General features: G+C 53.3%; 1 protein-coding gene across 4 annotated transcripts in view; it reads left to right on the forward strand.

The window, feature by feature from the left end:
* Positions 1 to 16,763, forward strand: part of Rfx4 (regulatory factor X4) — a 136,164-nt gene that overhangs the window by 65,880 nt on the left and 53,521 nt on the right. For 3 of the 4 annotated variants that reach the window (XM_010631310.2, XM_010631309.2, XM_010631308.2), the window contains exons 5-8: positions 5,207 to 5,268; positions 8,908 to 9,121; positions 10,351 to 10,428; positions 14,720 to 14,883. In XM_010631310.2, coding sequence (XP_010629612.1) covers positions 5,207 to 5,268; positions 8,908 to 9,121; positions 10,351 to 10,428; positions 14,720 to 14,883 — 518 coding nt within the window. Of the gene's footprint in view, positions 1 to 5,206; positions 5,269 to 7,240; positions 7,410 to 8,907; positions 9,122 to 10,350; positions 10,429 to 14,719; positions 14,884 to 16,763 lie in introns of those variants that run through there. The other variant, XM_010631311.1, reaches the window with a different exon arrangement.

Consider the following 16,763-nt stretch of genomic DNA (forward strand, 5'->3'; position numbering starts at 1 on the left):
GAATCCACACAAAACAGGAAGGGGCTGCCTGCCCGTCTGCTCATTTATCAGACAGCGAAGCTCAACTTTCTCAGCTCCACAAAAGTGCCTCACTGTTTGCCGAGTCTTGGTCCAGAAATTAAAAGTTGCACAGCCTTCGAGGGGCTGCACCAACCCTGCATTTGGAGACTTTGACCAAATGGAGCAGGCCTTTTGGACTTGGAGCCAGTGGATACTTAGTGAAAGGATAGAAGAATAAATTGTAATTTGCAGCCCATAAGAAACACTTAAAGAAAAAGCCAAACGCCCTTCCCACAGGGTTTTGTTGCGGCTGCCGGGAGGAGGAGGAGGAGGAGGAGGAGCCATCTGCTGCCGGCCTTTTCTTTGCTGGGAGTGGGAAAAGTCTTGACCTCCGTTGGGACAAACTGCTGTGGGGACAGCCCCGCTCCAGCCCGGCTCCCGCCCTCCCCAGCTCTCCAAACACTTCCTCCCCTCTGGTTTCCTTCTCCAAAGTCTCTTTGCTGTCTTTCAAAGGGGGAGGAGCTTAAGCCAGCAAATACTGTTAGGTTAAAGAACTTTCCCACACAGAAGCCAATACCATAAGTGCATGAATGCCCTGCTTGGGATAATACCAGTCCACAGACCTGGATTGGACGAGGGTCTCCCGAATCCTGGACTGTCCTGTGAGTGGGGAGAGCAGCCGGAATGAAAAAGGTACTGCAGGACCAGCGCAGGCCCAGTGGGGATCCACACGGTGTTCCCAGGCACCAGCGCCACCTGGGCAGGCCACAGGTGGCTCCTCTCCTCTCCGCCCCCCCCGCCAAGCTGTGGCCTCCCTCAGTGTCCTACTCCTGGCTGGATACCCTCTCCACACTTCATTGTGTATAACAGCTGGCCTTGAATTCTGATCCTTCTGCCTCAGCCTCCAAAGTGCAGGAATTACAGGTGTGTGCCACCATGCCCAGCTTCAGTTTAGCACATTTTTACAAAGTGTTCATGCCTTTCAACACTTTGTGGAAAGCAACTTGACAGTGTTTTTTTGTTGTTGTTGGTTGGTTTGTTTTTTAAGAACAGTAACATGCTTCTCCCCTTTGATGGAACATTATTAGGCAAAAGACATATAAATGAATAAAATTTTAAAAATCACCTGCAGATAGTGCTTAGTGCACTATTTATGTCAGCAGAACACTTACGATAACTTCAGTAGGCAATAAGAGAAGATATCTGTTCATTCCTCTCACAAAAAATGTCTTGAATAATATATGTGAAGGGGCGCCATGTGGCCATTCCGCGGTGTCCGCACGCGGCATGGTCTGTGGACACTGCGGAATGGCCTGTGTCCTGGTGTCCCCCAGTGCTGCACGAGCTCACAGGCAGGGCTTGTGGAAGGCAGTTGGTTTTGAGGGCACCATAGCTGGCTTGCTGTTAGGAGACGGGCCTGGTTGCAGGGTCACTGGGGCGCGGCCTGGAAGGTTTCCTCTCCCTCCTGTTCCTCCCTTCTCTCTGCTTCCTGGCCGCCATGCTGTGAGCAGTTCTCCGCCAGGCCCTTCCACCTCACCTTCCTGCCTTGGAGCTGGACGCATATGGACTAGCAACGTGAACCAAAGTATACCTTTAAGTTGTGGGTGTTGAGTTTTTCTCCCTGCAACAAGAAAATGACTAAGACAGCATATTTTAAAACACTATATTGTGTACCATAAATATATTCAATTTTAACTTGTCAATTTAAAGCAAATTAATTACTTGGAAAAATTCTAAGGACCTCAAAACTGTGGTCCCCAAACAAGTGCCAGGGGAAGATCTCTGGGAGGAAATGAGGTACAGCTGAGATGCGAAGGAAGAATGGACATCAGAGACATGGCACTGAGAGAGGCTGCGGCACAGCGAGGCCAGGCTTGGAAAAGCGAGGTATGGTGAGGCTGGACAAGGCCAGCAGGAACAGAGGCAGGGCACAGGGTGGGACTGGAGGGTCCGGACTTTGTGCAGGGTGTCGAAGAAGTGGTCAAGGGTAGGCGTGACTGGAAGCAGGGGCGTTGGGGACACCGCTGGGTGGTGGAGAGGGGAGGCTGGGAGTGGAGTCAGGATGCATCCAAGATGGAGGCCGGAGCCTGCGGCAGATTGGAAGTGGAAGGTGTCACTGTTTGGAGGAGGAGGAGCTGTGCCCAGGTCAGAGAATACAAAAGATCAGGGGAGAGGTGTGCAGGCTGGGACAAGGGACCCAGTGATGAGGAGGGGGAGAGAGAGCAAGGCTCATGCGGAGGGCTGGGTGGTGTAGACCTGGGACAGGACCGAGCCTGCCGACACCCCAGTAATGTGATGTGGCTGGGACCAGCCCTCACAGAAGGCAGCTTAGAGGCTGCGTTTCTGGCCGAGGGCTTCTGCTGAGTCCAGAGAGCCTTGAAAGAGTGACAGTGGCCTCTGAGGGGACAGGTGCAGACCTGGATCCTTCCATTAACAAGGCCACAGTTTCTGCTCTTGCTTTTGCGGTGCTAGGGCTCAAAGACAGGGCCTGGTACATGACAGGCATGAACTATACCTCTGACTCCGCCCCACCCCGAGTGAGTCTGTCAGGATTTTCATTAGCAGAGTACTTATTTGCGAGGTTTCAACTTTTCCAGATGCAAGCAGACTCCACCCAAGAGGTCTATGGTCTCGGTCAATCTCTCACCCTCTGCCTGCTGGATTGTGGCAGAGGCACTGAGGCCTTTCTGGGAGGGCAAAGAGAGAAGGGGACAGAAAGAAATCTTCCCTGAAGAGTAGCTGGGAATCCAGAAATCAGTTCATTCCCCAGACACGCGAATGTGGGAAATGCAGGACTGCGACTTCAAAGAAACAAAGGTCACTGCTGAAGGAAGGTGCGAGGGGCCTGGGGACACGCCGTTGGACGCTTGTGATAGGGGTTGGGTGAGACTGGTGCGCTCCACTGCGGGTCCACTGGCTCGGTCTGTCTCGGCTTCGGTTTATTTATGTGCAGAGGAACCTGGCAGTGGCTACCTGAGGTTGAGCACAGACAGTGACAGGAAAGGGTACCTATGTCTGGACAGGAGCCTGAGCCAGCCCCGTGCCAAAGCTCCGAGCTTCACCTCTGCACCACCCACCTCACTAGGAAGCAGAGGTGGGGCATGGGAAGTGGGAGGAGCTGGTGACCGAGGGGGTCCCAGGGAAGCTCAGGGGCTCGGCAGGCCACTCAGGGGTCCAGCTAGCACAGTGGCAGGGCCAGCAGGAGTGAGGAGCCTGGGGAGCCGTGGGGAGGAGCCTGCAGTGAGAGGGAGCCAGTAGGCAGCACAGTGATGGTGCTCCAGACGCACACCCCAAGGCCGAGGCAGCCACTCCGGGACACAGAGAGGCCGTGGGGCTCAGGAGATGCCTGTAAGGCAGAACCAACAGGCCACGGGCCCCAAAGGTCAGGGAGGGCTCCCCATCTGCCTCGGGTGACACGGCAGGTGATGCGGGTCACAAAGGTGGTATGTTCATGCACTAGCACCATATTATTCAGAAGGGGTAAGTCAGCCTCGCTGGCCGTGGCGGGAGTCCCAGCCCAGCGTGACAGTGCAGCGAATTAGAGACACGCTCAAGCGCGCTTTGTCAGCCCACGGAGGTAGAAGAGATGAGTCCAGAGGCCTGGTGACCTGTCTGTAGACTGGAGCCTGTGTGTCCCTGGTCTGGGACAGCACTGGGACTTTCCCGCCAGCTTTGTGAGCGCCGTGCTGGGACAGACACTTTGCAGGAGTTCAGAACCAGCCCAGTCCCTTCAATGTAGTAATAGTAAAGCTTAGCAACCCAACACAACAGTGCAGCTTCCTCTTATTGTCTACGGATTATGTGCAGGGATTGATTTACTTTTTAAAAAGAAAAAGAAAAAGTGCACTATAACACACTGGTGGTGAGTTTTTGTTGCTTCTTCAAGATTATCCTGAACTTCCTTTGTCAATTAGGAAAATTTATAGTGAGAAAATCCTTTTCTAGTTGCATAAGAAGTTGATCTAATACACAAATATAATAGGAAACCCTTTTGTCCCAGTCACAATCCCTAACAAATGCCCATTTCACTTGTCCACGTTCCCTGCGAGTTTCTGTATTCACACAAACACGTGTCGTGACCACAGCATGAACACACTGTGAGATCTGATGTGTCACTGAGGATCATGTCCCTGGCGCTTTCGTATCGTGACATAGCTTTTGTGGTTGTCACTGTATTGGCTGCTGGGCTCCGCCTACCTGTGTGCTCCTGTGTGCTTACCTGGTGCTCTATCCCTGGAGACTTATTTATTTGTGTTATTCTCATTTCTCTCTCTCTCTCTCTCTCTCTCTCTCTCTCATAGACCCATGCTTAGCTTTTCCTTATTTTACATTATTTCCTTGGAATCAATATTGATCAAAAGGTATGAGTACGTCATGACACCTGATACCCTACTGTATAAATGCTCCGGCCAGGTGTTAGGCGTAACCACTGTCTTCAGCACAGCTGAGTGCTCCTGTTTCATTGCAGCTTTGACAGCATGGAGTATTATCGTCTCCAAACTCTGTTGCTATCAGGGGCCCAACATAGTGTCTTGTTGTCATGCCCATGGTGTGGGAGAAATTTCCCAGAGCTACCAGCCTGCCTTTGTCCTCTTGTAACCCTGTTTTGTCATCTTCTGTGCCTGGGCCGGAGGAGACCAGAACTCAAATCATATCCTACTTTTAGCCAATTTGAAGATCCCCAGCCCCATCCCCCTGGCCTGCCCCCATCTGCTTTGGCCTGAGCCCCTGTTTGTGTCACCTCCCGCTGCCAGCTCTTGGGCCAGTCCCGCGAGCCTGCGTGACTTATGAGAGAGCTGGTCATGGGGAAGTGTGGACAGTTCGGGAGGAAGGGTGCAGGTTGTGGGACAGGAAGGCTCAGGCAAGCAGGGCCCGTCAGGGTGGAGGCTGGCCTGGGTTCTGGGTGGGCCGGAAGCCGTGGAGGGTCTGGAGCAGTGAGTGGCTCATCCTGGACCACCCGGTCCCCTCCTGCACTGTGAGCAGGAAAAAGTGGAGCCCAATCCACTTGGCGGAGGGAATCGGGGTCCCAACACCATGACAGAGCTCCCCACCTGCCTTGGGCAGCAGCGGTCTTCTCAGGGCCCACAGACTCCTCAGGAGTCACCGCTGCAAGAACCCTCATCTCCCTCTCCTCGGGCTGGCTGCTGTCCGCCTTTTGCTGGCCTGAGTTCCCCAGTGGGTAACAGATTCTTGTGTTGACTTGCAGATCATAAGGCAGCAGTTTCCACAGCTGACCACCAGGAGACTCGGGACCCGAGGACAGTCGAAGTAAGCAGTGTGCCCGCCGGGTGGGGTCCTGCCTGCAGGAAGCCGAGGAACATGTGCCGTGCGCTGTGTCCCTGGACAGAGGCTGGGTGGAATCTGTCTCTGAGCTGTCCTGTCTCGAGGCGTTTTGGTGGAGTGGTTCAGACAGCCCTGAAGAGTAACCGCCTCCTGGGTGCTCCCCGGTACCTGGACTCTTCCCAAGCAAACTCCCCAGCAGGCCAGACAGCTCACAGGCTTCCCCACCTGCCCTGTGTCACATACCCAGAGCACTGGTGCTGGGTGGGACAGGCGAGGAAGACAGGGGCCCATTTCCAGCAGAGAGTTGTCCCAGAATGACAGGTGGGGGCGGGAAGCTTCCCCAGGCGGTGCCAGTGGGGCCTCCCAGCAGGAGGAGGGGCACGTGGAGCGCCTGTCCCAGGACTGTCGGGAGGAGGCAGCAACGGTGCTCGGGCTGGACCAGAATCTGGATTCTAGGAGCCACCTTGAAGGGTGTTCCTCGGGTGGTTGGATATTAATAGGTGGCCCTGCACCACGTTTATCTGGAGACTTCTCCAACGCTTTCTGACACCAGCGTGTGCGGTGCCTGGAGGCAGCATTTCTGAACCTTTTGGCCTTGTCGAGCAATTCGGCACGCGGTGAGCTGGAAACCCCATTGCTTTTACAGACGCCACACACGGCTCAGGACCTTTGCCCCAACTGTCTCAGAGCCTGTCTGTGCTGTCTTGTCATCCCCCACCCCTGAGCCACACGGGGCACCTGTCGCCCCTGCTCAGCACATTTTTATGCTCCAAGGGTAGGTTTGACTCCAGGCAAGTTAGAGAAAGGAAGTGGATGCTCAAATAGAACAATCCTTTTGGGCAAAGTTCTGAAAATAATGAGACTAACTCTTTTGTGTGGCTCAGAAGTTTTGGGGCTCATTTCCAACGGGATTTCCAGAAAATTTGGGAGCAAAGGACAGCTTGAGTTCCTAACAATTCTCCAAAAATCAAACCTCTTTTTTTTTTTTTTTTTTTTTTTTTTTTTTTTTTTAGTAATGGGGCTGGAACCCGAGACCTTGGCACTGAGCTACATCCCCAGCCCTTTTTAAATTTTTTATTGTGACACAAGGTCTAGATAAGCTGTCCTAGCTGGCAGTCTTTCTGCGTCAACCTCCGTGTGAGTGCTGCGATTACAGGTGTGCATCACCATACGTGGCTTTCAGACTCCATTTATAATGAAAAGTTTCATAAAAAAAAAAATAAGGTTTTGACTTTGGTGAGGTCACAGAGAGTGAAAGCAAGTCTTCCTTTCTTGCCTGCTGGTGACACACACAGCTGATTCCCAGATGTTTGGGAGGTTGGAAGGAGGATGAACGGATGGGCCAAGCACTGGCTCTAACACATGGCTGCCTGTTTGTGAGAAGAACAGAAAGAGTAAAGACAGCTAGGTCCAGAAAAAAGATGGCAAAACACCACGGAAAAGCTTTCTATCCTACAAAACTTGGAGAAAGTTCCCCTCTGTCTATGGCAATCCAGTTTTGTTTTTCTCTTTCTCTTAAACCAACAGATTGGCAAAATAAGCAGTATCTTCTTAGCAGTTCGTGCCATCCGTTATCTTGTGTCCTGTTCACACCTCCGGCCAAAGGGAGGCAGTGAGAAGCTCGGGTCTCCAACGTGGAGCAGAGCTCGTTCCACACATTTGCATGGTCAGAAGCAAGCCGGGTGGCTAGCAAAGGGTGTTGGGGTGCAGTTCAGAACCCAGGCTGGGGTGGGGAAAAGGGACCGGAGGCGCTCTCCTGTGGCTGCCAATTTTAGCAGCGTGCACACTGAATAATCTAGAAGTGATATATTGTGACCAAGTGAGTCTTGTGGAAGGATAAGGGCAGCACTTCAGAGCAAGCGGGGTCTCCATAACTGTCTCCCCCCGGAAGGGCTTCCGGAACCCGGAGGCGGCCCCTCCTCCCCACCCCCTCCCGTGGAAAGGCAGTTAGGTGACAGTTGGGAAGTGGAAGGCTCAGGCCCAGGCTCCAGCCCGATGCAGAGAACTTCCTGATAGCTGCATTGGCTCAAAATGAACTGGCCTGTCTACAGAGGGCCCGAGTTCCTTATCCCAGGAGGCACCCAGATGGAGGCGAGCTGCCCACTGGGCAGAAACTTCTACGAATGGTATCAGGGATGGGGCTTGGGAGAAGCGAGACTGTTCAAGGTGCTTTGCTGTTGGCCTCACCCTGTGATGAGCAGCACACAGCCCTGGGGAGAGGTGCCTACAGTGGACCCTTGACTTAGCACCTCACTGTGTTCACAAGGGCTGGTTGTAACTCAGGTTGGTCAGTAGAGGTGCAGGCTCCTCTACACAGCCTTCAGAGTCTCTGTCCTGTAAACAGGGGGATCTCAGTGTCCTTAGACGCTGGCCCAGGATTTCTCGGTGAGCCCCACACAGAAGAAGATGCTGTCATGTTCCTTCCAGAGCTCTTTAAGGGTTAACTCTGTATCTGAGACCACCTGGAAACACAAGTGTCCAGCATTCAGGTGGTAATTGAGGGTCCGCTGTAGTTCATAAGTTGTGCAGTGTTTCTGAAAGCAAGGTCTGTGAATTACCTTACTGTTGCCAGGGGACTGAGAAAATCTACTCTAGACCCGTGAAACCAGAATCTTGGAGGGAGGCAGGAGTCTGAAATAAGTTTTGCGGAGGATTCCTGTTGTTGGCAAAGTTTGAGAATCACCAGCTCTGTAGTTAAAGAATCCTGCCTGTGCTGTGTCCTCACTGGGAGACCATGGGGTTAAATTCTCTGAGCCTCACTTTCCTTGTCTTTAAAATGGGGGTACAAATCGGTCCCAGCCTCACAGGAATTTTGTGAATTTAAACGGGCCAACGTGTGTAGAGCCCTTCGCATGACAGATCTCAAACCTCCCCGCGGCACTTCTGCCCTTCTCAGGGGTCCTGAACTGTGAGGCCCTGGGAAGGGGCTGGAAATGTCTGTTTTTATTAGGCCGCACCCGGGACTCCAACACATGTCAGCATCTGCACTGCCACACAGACCTGGTGTGGAAACCCTGAGCTCTCTGACCTGGAGATCACTTGTGCTTTGGTGCCCCGTGAGGAAGCTCAGTCTCCTGCATCACGTGGGACAGTTTTACAAGTCAGTGCGCCAGAAGCACTTCTCACGGTGCCACAGAGCGCACGGCAGGTGCCGGGCGGCTGGTAGCCAAGTCCAGAGGCCGGGCAGCTTCCAGCCCTTGGAAGGGAAGCACCGCTAAAAAGTCTTGGTCTTGGACATGCAGTTTAAATGCAGCTTTTCAAAGCCGCAGTTCTGAGACACCGCTCCGATTAGGGAAGCAGCCAGCCCGGTGAACTTTGCTAGAGGTGCAGATAGCAGTCCCTGGGTCCCCAGGAGCGCTGCACCCCCGTCACGTTCGGTGCACACTGAGATCAGGGACAAGTGGAAAATTTTCCTCCCCGCTCTGCCTTGCAAAGTGTTTGACTTCACATTTTCCGTAGGAGGCATTCGGTTATTTTTACCTGCCTGATTGATGGCTAGTGCGGAGCGGCGTTCGACTGTGGCTCTCGGAGCTGTCAGGCGGGAGGAGGGCGACCTCTCGGCCCGGGTAGGCGGCCCAGCCGCCCTCCCCTAACGGTGCCCCGCTCCTGTCCTCTGCGGCCCAGGTACCACTACTATGGCATCGCGGTGAAGGAGAGCTCGCAGTACTACGATGTGATGTACTCCAAGAAGGGCGCCGCCTGGGTGAGCGAGGCTGGCAAGAAGGAAGTGAGCAAGCAGGCCGTGGCCTACTCACCGCGGTCCCGGCTCGGCACGCTGCTGCCCGAGTTCCCCAAGGTCAAGGACCTCAACCTGCCGGCCAGTCTTCCCGAGGAGAAGGTGACCGCCCCGCCCCGACGCTTGGGCTGCAGATGGGTGACTTAGAAAATACGAAGTTGCAGCTCCCCCTCAGTGTTCACACAGCGAGAGGTGCTGAGGGCCAGGTGCGGTGAGGCCGCATTTACAACTCTGCTCTACATCCAAAGCTACCCGGATGTTCAAAAGGTCATCTGTCGTCTGTCTCCACCTTCCCTGCTGCCCTGTCTCTGTCACCTCTTAATCCCTGTTTTACTATTAGTCCGCGTTCGCGATGGCCTGATCACGTTCCCAGAACACATCTCACTTCTGTTCATCCCCTTCTCCTGCACACCTTCCCCTTCCTCTCTCTCTTTTGTTTTTTTTGAGACAGGGTCTCTGTATGCGGTTCAGGCTGGCCTTGAACTTGCTATGCAGCCCAGGCTGGCAATCCTCCTGCCTCAGCCTCCCAGGTACTGGGATCACAGGCGTGCTCCACCACGCCCAGCCCGTCCCCTGCTCATGTGAGCAGGATGCGACTCCCCACTTCCTACCCAGTCACCCATCGCCTGTGTCTGCCAGCTGGCCCTGTCCTATGCCCTCACACCCCTCGCTTCACAGGGGGACTCCCCCCACCCCGTTCTCGATTACATTTGGACGAAGCTCAAGTTTCCATGTGCTGCAGGAGATTTGGTGAGCAGAACCCTGCAGAAAGAGGAGATTTTCGCAACTAGTGTGAGTCTCCTCTGGGGCGCAGTCTCATCCGCATTAGAAAGCAAAGGCACTGCAGCAGATGCTTTGGGAACTAGATAAATATCTTTCTCTGGTCAGCCAGCCTCCTGCAGCATGGCTTTAAAATTCCAAATAACTGGAAGAGACTTTTTTTTTTGCTAAGTAGGTTCTAGAGAATTCTTGGATGTCTTCTGGTGATTTTGGCAGAAGCACTTCTCTTTTTTTTTGTACCGGGGATCAAACTCACAAGGGCTTTAACTTTGCATTGCCATGGCCAATGAGGAGAACCGAGTCTGAGAAGCCTTGCTGAGTGCCGCGTGCCAGGCGCCGTGCTAGTGCAGGACAGGCGAGCGTGGGTGGCATGCAGGGCGACACCCAGGGCACAGCACCTGAGGGAGAGCAGCCCTCCTGGGTTTTGTAGGATGAGTAGGTGTTGGGTGACTTCCGCTCCCCCGGGGACGGGGATAGATGACTGAAGTGCCCAACACTCACCCTGTGTATTAATCATCATGGCTTTGCCGTCCACCCTGCCCTGCCCGTAGGTCTCCACCTTCATCATGATGTACCGGACGCACTGTCAGAGGATCCTGGACACCGTGATAAGAGCCAACTTTGACGAGGTGGGTTGGCGCCGTGAGCGTGACACTGTCCTGAACACGTAGCTCCCAGGTCCCAGTGCCAGGCCTCGACCCCCACAGCCCTCCATATCCACTGGTCACTCAGTCCTCACAGGAGCCCGAGAAGCGGGGGCTCTTTGTCCCCTGCTGACAGAGCGCACGTGCTCACTGCGGGGTGGGCCTGGCCCTTCCTTGCGTTCCCAGTGAACACATCCTGCCCTGCGGGCACATGAGGGCCTGCAGGCTTAGCCCCAGAACTGTAGATTCGGAGAAACTGAGTCAGAACTGCCCAAGATCATCCACCTGCCACGTTCAGAGCTGGTCACCTCCCTTCTCAAGGACTGGTCTACTTTCCCACCAAACCCCACCTCTAGGGCCATTTTGAAATGCAAACATCATAAGAAGTCTGTTTTGTTTTGATTTTAAATACTGTCCTGAAAGAAAAAGCAGAGTAAGGAAATAAGAAAGGACCAAGGCACCTGATAGGTAACCAGAGCGATGATAAAATCCTCCCATCTAAAATGCCACCCGAAGAGCAGAGCGGTGGGAGAGCTCCACTTGGTCAGAGGGATAAGTAAGGCCCGGCCTAGAAGGAAGGCGACAGGGTGCAGAGCACATGGTGGGCAGCCCAGAGACTGGAGGGTAACGGGCTCCTCCGGGGAGGGTACCAGGCTTGGCGTCCCCAGCATGGCTTCGACATCTGCCTGTGCCTTCCAAACCTCGATTCTTCACCTGAGGAATGGAGATCAAAATAGCAACCACTCATTCCTAGGGTCAGCAGCAGGAGGAGAGATGAGCTAGTGCCTGGTGAGCTCTGCCCACAGAGCATGAATGGGCAGCACACAGATGCTTGCTTGAGGTGGACGTTCCATCCAGAGCCAAAGCCCAGTCCCCCCACAGTTGTGACCGGATCCTTTGTCACTTGAAACCTGTGGCCTGCTGCTTGTTCTGCTCCCCGACATGGCTATTTGGTGCTGGTTTTTAAGATGACTGACCAAGATATGGTTCGTTCTGCCAACACCGAAATACCGAAGGAGGATGTTTTATCTCCGCTGGCCATGACTGCCTCCTGCAGCTGAGGAAGTCTGTGTGAATGACCCCTGGTGCCGCTGGTACACCTCCACACACCTGATTGCTTATTTGAAGTCTTCCAGTCTTTGTGTTGGTTGAGGTGACAGCTCTGCTGGTGTTTCAGTCTTAAATTATCTCTCTCACTTGTTCGTCACTGGTCTGTGCCACTCCGGGGTCAGCCCTGCACGTCAGAGCCTCATCTGTCCTGGCGGTTGTGGCCTTAGGCACTCAGTAAACAGTTGTTGGGTGCATGAGGGGGTGGGGGTGGGGTGGAGAAAAAAAAGCCACCAACTTATGACATTGGTAAGCAAGCCCAAAGAACACGCACCTGTGCGTGGGGGACCCCGTAAAGACTCCTCCAGACAGCGTGCAATCTGAGCTGCAGAGTCCCCCAGTACTGTGTTTCGAGTCCCCAGTCCACTTCTCACTGGCCCATGACCTTGTGCAAGGCACTCACCCTTTCTGAGCCTCAGTTTCTGTGGTTGTAAAAATGGGACGATGCTTACACCTACCTCGTTGTGCACACGAAGTTGTGTGTGTCAAGTGTCTAGCTCTGTGAGTGGCAAGTATTTGGCAGCTGTTCCAAGGAAATCTTTCCAGTACGGCCTCAGCTAAGCACCCAGCTGCAAGTCATCACATTGTTTTCACATCCTGTTGCCCACTTATTAGCAATAAACCAAACGTGGACGTGGAAAAGGAATAGGACACTTGTTGAGGTATTCTTGAGGAAATAGCGTGGTGCTTTATTGGGCCAAAGGAAAAGGAGCTAAGAGCTTAGGAGACTAAGACAGATAACCCAGAAAACTTATTTTAAATAATTATTCCAATCATTTACTTCTGAATCTTTCACTGATTATGCTTGCAAGGAGTGAAGAGAACTTGCCAGAATTCTTCCTTCTGTCTAAGAATGCAGTTCCATTTATTAAATGCCTACACAATGCCAGGCATTTTACATAAGTCACCTTATGCCGTGCTAATAATAGGAAGGAATCATTATCTTCATTTTATGATCTGCACCAGATTCAAGGGCTTGACTTAGCATGACTGAACCAGAGCCCATTTTGAGCCCCAAATCTGTTTTTCCCAAGTTAGATTGCTAGTCCTCCCCCAACTGTGCAAGCCACAGACCCTGATTCGTGCCTTTCCCCTTTTCCTCTTCCATCCATCAGGAGACTGAGTCAGTGCTCTCCTCTGGGCAGAGACGCTGTGTCTGTCCACTTCCCGCCCAACTTCCCAGTCCCAGGGCTTCTGCCTCACCCAGAGGAACCAGAGCCACTGGACATTATTTTTGTTTTTTGGTTTTTTTTTGAGGGGGGCTGGTACCAGGGATTGAACTCAGGACCTTTTGCTTGCGAGGCAGGCAGCGGAACCACTGAGCTAAATTCCCAGCCCAGCCACTGGACATTAAATGACCTAAACTGTAGAGAGAGGAAGGAAGGAAGCAAACAGCTTTCTACTGAAGCTGGCAGGTGACTGGGGACCCACAAGGGCTCCCTGTGTGGCTTGAACAGGCTGGAAACAGACAGCTGTCCGCTAGCAGTGCTGCATTTTTCACAGATTTGTTTTATTATACATAGCAGTTGATCTTTCCCAGTCTTCCTGCTATAAGTGGACCGCTTCCAGAGATAGGAGAGCGGAGGGAGGTGCTGGACTCAGAATACAGCCCTCCTGGAGTCATCCAGGCAGAGCCTGGGGGAGCAGACAGGAAGGGACCGGCGGGGCTCGGGGACTGCGGGTTGTAGCAGTGGTCAGACACCAGGTGACATTGGCTGACAGGGCCCTGATGCTGAGAAACTGAGGCTGGAGTGTCCCAAGGCTGGGGACATGCACGGCTCCCTTGGGCGCAGCTCCCGACCTGCAGGAGGCATCTGGATAACAGGGACTTTCCAGGGATCTCTACCAAAACCTGCGTAGAAAGTGCTATTTTTACCCTCTTTCCAGATGAGGAGACCGAGGCTCAGAGATACTGCATCCAAGTTGGTATTGGGGCCAGGACTGGAACCCTGGACGTCAGTCTTTGCCCATCCAGATTGGTTTTGTTTTTATTTTCCAGCTGGTGGAAAATGTTTTAGTTGTCATGGGGCGAACAGGCCTGTAATGTAGGTCTCACAACTGACAGCCTGACGTCATGCCCCTCAGACTGCTTTTGACAACTGTCACTCCCGAAAGTGAGAGTCCCTCCCCGTTCCTACCTGCACCCATCCAGTGCCTGCCTGGGACGTCTGCCAGCTGTGGCTGTGGGGAGGCCTGTCCCAGGGTCATCGGGCCTCAGTGGGGCAGGCGCCATCTCCCTGGCCAAAGAATTCCAGGCCCTGCTCTCGGCCGGCCCTAAGGGTGCTGCAGGTGGCCAGCATGGGCAGGGGTAGGAATCTGGGGAGCGGGCAGTGCGTGGCAGAGGCGCAGGCCTCAGGTGTGGGCAAAAGCCAGGCCATCATATGGAGTTCAGACTGACCATGAGGCTGAAGGGCAGAAGGACGGAGGCAGACGTGGACAGTTGACCGCAGTGGGAGCGAGGGCAGCCACAGCCTCGTGATGTCACACGGGAGAGCCTCCGTGGAGGGGCTGGCCGGAGCAGAGCTGTGAGCACGAACACCACAGGGGCCAGCTGAGCCCCACCCAGGGTCGGGGTTGGCCGGGGAGCCAGAGACACGCGACACGTTGGGCTCAGCAACGGGGAAAGAACAGCACAGAGTCTGGGAACAGCAGCCTATTAGAAACACCCAGGGTGGTGTGTTCCCGGCTTCCAGGCGGGCACCCCCGGCCCCTCCCTTCCCCTGCTGTCCGCTCCCTTGTCACCCTTCCCCACCTGTTCTGCCCTTTTCCCAGTCTGTCCGCAGTAGCAGATGGGGGGATCGTCCTCTGCTTTGGACATGCACCCTGCCATTAACAGTGGTTCCACTAGAAGTGCCACAGACCCCGCTCGGCACTAGTGTGGTCTGGGGATAAAAGGAGAAAGTAAGTCAGGCACGCACTTTGCGTGTCCACACGGCCTTCTACCGTGTGCAGCGGTCTCTCCGAGCACTCAGGTCTCTGGAGAGACGGCGCCCACCCTCCCTTGTGACACCTCACCGACTCAGAGGGCTTTGAGGGGTGCGTGGCAGAGGGGTGTGGGCTGTGACTCGGGAGGGGCTCCCTGTGCCAGCCGGGCCAGACGCAGGGAGCGGTGATCACTGCGGAGCTCCGTGGCGGTGCCCGTGTAACCCTACCCCTCTGTTCGGCACAGGTTCAGAGTTTCCTCCTGCACTTTTGGCAAGGAATGCCGCCGCACATGCTGCCCGTGCTGGGCTCCTCCACGGTGGTGCACGTCGTCGGCGTGTGTGACTCCATCCTCTACAAGGCCATCTCCGGGGTGCTCATGCCCACCGTGCTGCAGGCGCTCCCCGACAGGTGAGCCCCCGGGCACCACCTCCTGAGTGGGGCCAGGCGCTGTCCCTTGGAAAGTCTCCTGGGCTCAGAGGCCAAAGTCCGTATTCTTAATGTAACGCAGTGTTTCTGTTTTGAACGGTTGGTGGGGGTTCCGAATTCCAAAGGGGGAACAGAGTGAAAAGTTGGCCTCGCCCTCGCCTGTCGCCCAAACGGCCGCATCTCCCCAAAACTTCAGCCGTTCCTCGGGGCTCCGGCCTGACCTGCTGTGCACCTGTGATCGGTGGGTGCCCCGCACGTCCCCACGCCCCGCTCTGGACAGGCAGGTTGGCCTGGGAGGTGGAGAGGGCGCTGTGGAAGGCAGCGTGTGCTGCCCTCTGTCCACGGTGCTGACTGCCCGGGGCTCCCTCCCGGGCTCCTCCTGGGGACCCTGCTCCCTTCCAGGCAGCCTCTCTCCTTCTGGGGTGTCCTTTGGGTCTGGGCTCAGTGAGAGCCTGGCTGCAGTGTCTCCCTTACAGCTCCCTCTGTGCCTTTCCACAGCTCTGTGGATTTGTCCCTCGTAAATAAAAGGAAGTCTGAAGCCAGGGTTGGCAGAGGGGGGGAGAACCGAGCTGCCTGTCTACTCGCTGCTGGGGCCGGGAGTCCTGCTGGCCCCTGGCTATGGCTCAGTCATCGATCTCCACCCATCTTTGCATCACCATCTGCTTCATGTCCTTCTCTGATTTTTCCTCTTCTAAGAGGCAAAAATGTCATTACATTTAGGGCACAACGGTTAATGCAGGCTGATCTCAGCCGGGGAACCTTAACTTAATCACATCCGTAGTTACATTTTCAAAATAAAGTCACCTTCCCTGGTTCTGGGTAGATATGTTTGGGGAGGGGGTGCATAAGATAAATTCCTAGAGGTCTTAGTCCCTCATTCACAGGTGTGACTTAGGTGGGGATTGAACTCGGGACCTTGCACTTGCATGGCAGGCAGCATAACCACTGAGCTAAATCCCTGACCTTTTTTTAGTGAAGTTTTAATTTGTATTTCTCTTATACTAAAGTTGAGTGCGCATATATATATATATATATATATATAATTTTCAGCCATTTCTATTTTCTTCCCTGTGAATTCTGTTCTTATCTATTGCCTGATTGTCTATTTTGTAATTGATACTTTTTTCATTGACTTTAGTAGCTCTTTATTTGTTATGGAAATTTACTGTTGATGCATGACAAGACCCCAAAATATTCTTATCTTTTGTGTTTTCGTCATATGAGAAAATGCACTATTAAATTGATTGGTTCTGTTTTATGGCATGTGGATGTGTGTCATAGTTTTAAAATCTTTCTTGCTCCATTATAAAATATTTCCCCACAGCTTCTCTCATTCACCTTATGGTTTAAGGGTTTACTTGGGGCTTTGCAGTCCATCCTGTTACAAGATGTGAGGTCCAATGTGACTTTTTTCTGGTCGCTCTCTGGCTGTCCCCAAACCATGGGTTAATTATCCAATCTGGGCTTCACATAGTGAGGTGACCCCTTGGTTGTACACTAACAGCCATATGTACTGGGCTTGTCTGTCTTAGCTCGCTATGTGACTGGTGACTTTCTGTCTAGCCACATCACAGGTCACTTGCTTAAGTTTAAATGTTTTATTAATCTGGTAGAGCGAGCTTCCTCATCACTTTTTAGAGAGATTTTCTATTGCTGTCACTTACTTTATTTTCCCATGTGAACTACTTAGCATCATTTTATTTTGACTTAAATATACACCTGTGTGTGCACAAATATGAAGGTGTGAGTATGTGCATATATCAGATTATACTACATTTATACATTTTGAAACAGTTTTGTATTCATGATATTGAAAATTGAAGATTCCTAACTTAGAGACAGTTTGCTTTTCCATTTATTAT

This window comes from Fukomys damarensis, unplaced genomic scaffold (genome assembly GCF_012274545.1).
Source record: "Fukomys damarensis isolate Sample0158 unplaced genomic scaffold, DMR_v1.0_HiC HiC_scaffold_15, whole genome shotgun sequence".
Taxonomy (NCBI): domain Eukaryota; kingdom Metazoa; phylum Chordata; class Mammalia; order Rodentia; family Bathyergidae; genus Fukomys; species Fukomys damarensis.